At 42.3% G+C, this 6,078-nt stretch overlaps 1 protein-coding gene across 1 annotated transcript in view; it reads right to left on the bottom strand.

Moving 5' to 3' along the window:
* Positions 1–835: 835 nt before the first annotated feature.
* Positions 836–6,078, bottom strand: part of Ei24 (etoposide induced 2.4) — a 15,203-nt gene continuing 9,960 nt past the window's right edge. The window contains exons 4-9 of the mRNA XM_013009834.1: positions 5,824–6,076; positions 5,162–5,281; positions 4,705–4,816; positions 3,926–4,037; positions 3,125–3,199; positions 836–1,542 (exon numbers count right to left, since the gene is read on the bottom strand). Of these exons, the coding sequence (XP_012865288.1) occupies positions 1,380–1,542; positions 3,125–3,199; positions 3,926–4,037; positions 4,705–4,816; positions 5,162–5,281; positions 5,824–6,076 (835 nt within the window). The 3' untranslated portion in view covers positions 836–1,379. The remainder of the gene's footprint in view (positions 1,543–3,124; positions 3,200–3,925; positions 4,038–4,704; positions 4,817–5,161; positions 5,282–5,823; positions 6,077–6,078) is intronic.

The raw sequence follows: 6,078 nt of genomic DNA on the forward strand, positions 1-6,078 counted from the left end.
TGAGAGTGATTGGAATACTTCTAAACATGTAGAAGTTGAACAATGAAATCCTCTCATGTATAATCTAAGCTTAAGAAAAAATAAAGGTTTCTGTAAAACTGGATGCCTAATCTCTCTTCCTTAGACTTAACAATTATATGCTCAGTACACTGAAACTTAGGATTCTTCTCCCTCCCTAAATACAAAGTGCAGGTGTACATACACACTGAAAGAATTCAGCAACCCCAAGTCTGTCATAAGACATATATGATTATAATCATGTAACAAAAACATCCTCACAGAACTCTTCCCAGAGTGCTTCTCTCAAAATTATAATCCAAGACAAAGTCTTGTGCTCTATGAATACATAAATCTTGAGGTCATGATTTGCAAATTCAACCATTACACACTTGTGGGAAACCAGCTCACATTTAATTGTGACATTTAAAAATTGTACAAGTTTTTGACATCTGCTCTCCCACCCCATATTTAGTCTTCTAAAATGACAGGAAAACATCACCAGTCACAGGCTTAATGGGTTTAATAAGTTTACCTCTTCAGTTCCTTTTTGCAGCACCCATAATCCTTTGAAATACCAGTCGACCTGGCAGTGGCCAACAGTAAATTTCCATTCTCCAGAGGAAAAGTTCAGTTTCTCTGAGCATTCTGTGTTGCAGTGGCACTTGTCCAGAATTGGTACCTCCCCATAGTTGGGGAACGTTAAATGTACCAGTGAATAAAAGCTTTTCCCCTTCAAGGGGAAGAAAGAAAGTTATTCCTCAAAACAGCTAATCTGGCTATGAGGTCTTTCCTTCTGTCCCATCTCTTCAGGCTCTTTTATTTATCTTTTTTTTTCTTTTTTTTTTTTTTGCAGTAGAGCAAGAGAGACCAAAACCTAACCTGAGTTACAAGAAACAAGACAGTGATGGCTATAAAGGAAGTATCTAGGAGCAACTGAGATGCTCCTATACCTCCCCCACATCCAATTTATGTGCTTCACAGAAAACAACAAAAATAACAAATCCACAAAATACAACAGCTAGAATTACAAAATCCATTCATCCAAGGGTGCTGGAAGGCAGGAAGGAGAGGTGGGAGGGTAAATGGCACAGACAGGAAAATGAAGTAGTCAAACCATCCAGGCACGGGGGGCTGCAAATGCTAGAAAAGAGCTGTGGTCCTTTCAGACTCACGATGGTGGTAAAAATCCACATACTGGTGTCAAGATTCTGCCTTATGTGCACCAGAGACAAAAATTCAAACTCCACTAACAGAAGAGACTATGCAGAGGGCCCTTGGCAGAGTGGGTCCTGCCTTCCCTGGCAGGGGGAGGAGAACAGAGAAAAGAGCTGCCACAGCTTCCATCCAATCCCACCCATCCCTTCTGAACAGCAGGCGACTCAGTGGCCTGCAGCAGCCTTCAGTTTGGCGGGAGATGGATGCGGTGAAGGAAATTTCTCTGCAGAGGTTGAGCTGCTCAGGGCAGATTGCAGGTAGACTGTCTTGTGGAAGAGTCTGTTGCTTAAGAAGACCACCAAGGAGAAGAGGCGCAACTGGAAAAGGCTAAGGGCAAGAAAACCAACTTGTTAGCTCCATAGCTGATCACAATTAGTGTTTCAATTATGTCATGGCTCATTTGACTACATTAACTCTGTAACTACACTGGAAAAAAAGCAACTGAAATTTGATAAGGAAACACAGATAGCAGACATAGGAAATGAACTGAACAGGCAACTAAAGAATACACCAAAGGGTTGAGAATGTGGCTTTGTGGTAGAGTACTTGCCTAGCATGCATGAAGCCCTGGTTTCATTCCTCAATACTACATAAAAAGAAAAAGCCTGAAATGGTGCTGTGGCTCAATTGGGAGAGTGCTAGCCTTGAGCAAAAAGAAGCTCAGGGGGTCTGGGAAGGCAGCTCAGTGGTACAGTGCTTGACTTGCATGCATGAGGCATGGGTTCGATTCCTCAGCACCACATAAGCAGAAAAAGCTGGAAGTGGTACTGTGGCTCAAGTGGTAGAGTGCCTGACTTGAGCTGAAGAGCTGAGGGACAGCACCCAGGCCCAGAGTTCAGGCCCCACAATCAAAAAAAAAAAGTCTCACAGAATTTCCTGCCCAGGTTGGCTTTCAACCGCAATCCTCAGATCTCAGCCTCCTGAGTAGCTAGGATTACAGGCATGAGCCACCAGCACCCAACTCAATAATATTTTTTAAGAATATGGGGCTGGGGCCGGGCGCGGTTCAAAGCCAGCCTGGGCAGGAAAGTCCGTGAAACTCTAATCTCCAATAAACCACCAGAAAACCAGAAGTGGTGCTGTAGCTCAAGTGGTAGAGCACTAGTCTTGAGCTGAAGAGCTGAGGGACAGAGTTCAGGCCCAGAGTTCAAGCCCCATGACCAACCGACCAAAAAAAAAAAGAATATGGGGCTGAGAAGGTAGCTCAGTGGTACAGGGTTTGCTTTGCATGCATGAGTCCCTGGGTTCAATTCCTCAGCACCACATAAGCAAAAAGAAAAAAATTGAAGTGGCTCTGTGGCTCAAGTGGTAGAGCGCTAGCCTTGAGCTGGAGAGCTGAGGGACAGCACCCAGGCCCAGAGTTCAGGCCCCACAACTGGACCCCAAAAAAAAAAAAAAAGGATATATATAATAAGCCAGGTGCTGGTGGCTCACGCCTGTAATCCTAGCTACTCAGGAGGCTGAGATCTGAGGATCACAATTCAAAGCCAGCCTGGCAAGAAAGTCCATGAGACTCTTGACTCCAATTAATCATCAGAAAACCAGAAGTGGCCTGTGGCTCAAAGCTGTAGAGCACGAGCCTTGATCTGAAGAGCTCAGGGACAGTGCCCAGGCCCAGAGTTCAAGCCCCACAACTGACCAAAAAAAAAAAGCATAATAGGCCAAGCTGGTGATGCACATCTGCACATCTGTAATCCCAGCATTGAGGTCAAGGCTCCCCAATAAGGAGAAATATATATAATTGGACATTTATGCAAAAAGTTGGAGATATATCACATCTGAGATATATCTCAGACGTGTTTCTATTTGTATTTTTTTATGCAATGTAAGAAGAGATCGCTTTAAAAACCAAAACCACACACACACACAGAAGTCTTACTGACATAATTGCAGTGTTACTGATACTTACTATGCTTTTCCAGGGGTCTTTGCTTCATTGGCGCTGATAATGAATAAAGGAAAGAGGATAGAGAAGAGGCAGCCACTGTTAAAAAAACAAAAAGAAAAACAGTCACTTTCCTATCAGCTGTAATTTTGGAGAAGATATTAGAAGCCCAAAGGTCTTTTATCTATTGTGCAAACACCCTGATTTGATGAAATATTAAAATATACAACTTTTTTTTTTCTTAATCAGCACTGGCGTTTGAACTCAGGGCCTTCTGCTTGCTAGACAGATGTTGTATTACTTCAACAATTTATCTGGTTCACAAACACAGCTTTTGAAAAAGACAGACTTTCCTAAGCACTGAATACACTTAACATTGCTCCAAGAGACAACATAGAAGAATAATGAATTTTGAAGGTCAGACTGACTAGATTTTAATGCTGACCAATGTCAATGACCATTAAAAAGAAAAGCCTTTACATATTATATCTGCTAACAGACAAGCAAATAAAAGATGCTTGCTGTGACTTTTGTCAGTTGTGGGGCTTGAACTCGGCCTGGGCACTGTCCCTCAGCTCTTCAGCTCAAGGCTAGTGAACTCTGGGCCTGGGCACTGTCCCTCAGCTCTTCAGCTCAAGGTTAGCACCCTACCACTTGATCCACAGCACCACTTCCAGCTTTTTCTGTTTATGTGGTGCTGAGGAATCAAACCCAGGGCCTCATGCATGCGAGGCAAGCACTCTACCACTGAGCCACCTTCCCAGCCCTCTGTACTGTGACATTTTAACTTTACTAGCTCCTTTCAAATTTCTCTAGCCAGGTTACCTAATAATGTATGAGGACTGCATTGCTGTGAGGAAAGCCAAGGGCAAACCAAATCCAAAGTAGTAAGGCCAGTTCCGTTCTATGTTTGACAATCGCTGGTGCATTTCAATTCCTAAAACAAGAAAGTCAGTACAATTAGGCTAGTCAATCACAAGAGATAAATTATCTGAGACCTAGGTACATGTCTGCCATTGAGGACTACAGCTTAAATAGAATTATGCAAATCTGATATAAAGCTCTCAATTTCAAGGTTGAAATTCTGAGTCTTAGCACCAATACCCTTGTCAGGACTAGTCTAGAACAAGCAAAAACAATGTCCTCTAGTGGAAATCAGTTCACTTCTTTTAGTCACTGCCACATGAATATAACAGTGTCAAAACTTCAAACTGGTGTAGAACGGGATTACAATTTAACATGTCCATTAGGAGTGGCTTCTTGATCAGTCACTACATCCATCATTTTCCCTCACATTCTCTCTGCTCCTTACCCAAAGTCTAAATATATTGTCAACTATTTAATTTCAAACAATTTATACTTATTTACTGTATTGCTGACAAAGCTACCTTATGATTCAGACACATTACATTAACCACAAACATAATTCTACATAGCCATTTCTCCAGCCTTATAGTTAAGGGTTAAATTCACTAAACCAAATATAAGTTCTCCTTTGCCAACAAAGCTACTTCTTTTCAAAGATGATTTGCCAAGCATCTGAAATGCTACTTAGCAGCATTTCCTAACTGCTTCAACAGTCTGAGTTCTTTAAATGGACTTACCTTTATTGAACCAACGATATTCAAAGCAGTACAGTGAGTAGAGAAGGGACATATGCAGCAGACTAACCAGCTGGCCAACAAGATGAATGGGAAAGAGACTCACAAACATCCCCTGAAGAACAAATATGGCAAATCTTAATTCCAAAGCTCCAGAGACCTAACACACTAATTTGCCCAGACCTCCAATCATTACTGCCTATACAGACAGCTTCTGAGCTGCATTTCTAAATTGGAGGAATGGAGAATACTCAGTATGATGGGAAAAATCAGATTGATTCATGCTGCTTATAATTTTACAGTTACTTAAATTCCTTGGTTTTTCTGTAAAAAAAATTATATATATATTCCACAAGGAATAAATGTATAAATGTATAAATGTAAATGCCTGTGTTTGTGAAGTTGAGCTGAGCTTTTTTTTTTTTTAATTTCCCCCACAAGTCTACAGAGCCAGCCTCACCTGAATAAGGAAGAGAGCCTGAAGCAAAAGGTTGAAAAGCATATCAGCAATGATTTTGCTGACACTAGGGAATGGATGAGGCTTCCTCCCTGATACCTCAAATGCCAGGTCAGCTATATCCTGAAAGAGAAAGTAGGGCACCAAATATGAATTAAATAGCCTCAATATCCATTCCCAAATCTAAGGCCACTCACTGCTCTACTACTAAAACTGCCAATTAAGAAAATCCCCCCTTGGGCTGGGAAGGTGGCTCAGTGGTAGAGCACTTGCCTTGCATGCATGAGGCCCTGGGTTCAATTCCTCAGCACCACATAAGCAAAAAGAAAAAAGCCGGAAGTGGTGCTGTGGCTCAAGTGGTAGAGCGCTAGCCTTGAGCTGAAGAGCTGAGGGACAGCGCCCAGGCCCAGAGTTCAGGCCCCACCACCAGACCCAAAAAAGAAAAAGAAAATCCCCCATATATCTAGCAATAAAATGCTTCAGTGATTGCGGATAATTCCATTATATTAAAGCACAAAGACCGCACACTGGCTGTTTTGGCCAAGAAGTTAAGCCTGAGATATATAATAGGGCCCTATATGGCCACTACATTCACACATTGAAACTTGTCACCTGCCAACCAACCATGCTGTAGGACCCAGGCTCCATTCTGCCCTTGGACCTACTTGAAACCAAATGGCATTCACAACTTTGCTAAGCACAAACAGGGGGAGCACCCAAAGAGCACTGAAGATTGATGTGAGGAAGAACTCCAGCCATGACCAAACATCTCCATGTAGTGATGGATCACCAATAATTCGGACTGTTACTGACTGAAGCACAGGGATAAACACTCGATAAAACAAGAGAAGACTGAACCAGAACAGTCCGCCATTCCAAGCACAGCACTGGAAAATTCTACTAACGATGCGTGGCTCACT

The sequence above is a fragment of the Dipodomys ordii genome, unplaced genomic scaffold, assembly GCF_000151885.1.
Source record: "Dipodomys ordii isolate 6190 unplaced genomic scaffold, Dord_2.0 Scaffold10, whole genome shotgun sequence".
In the NCBI taxonomy this organism is placed as follows: domain Eukaryota; kingdom Metazoa; phylum Chordata; class Mammalia; order Rodentia; family Heteromyidae; genus Dipodomys; species Dipodomys ordii.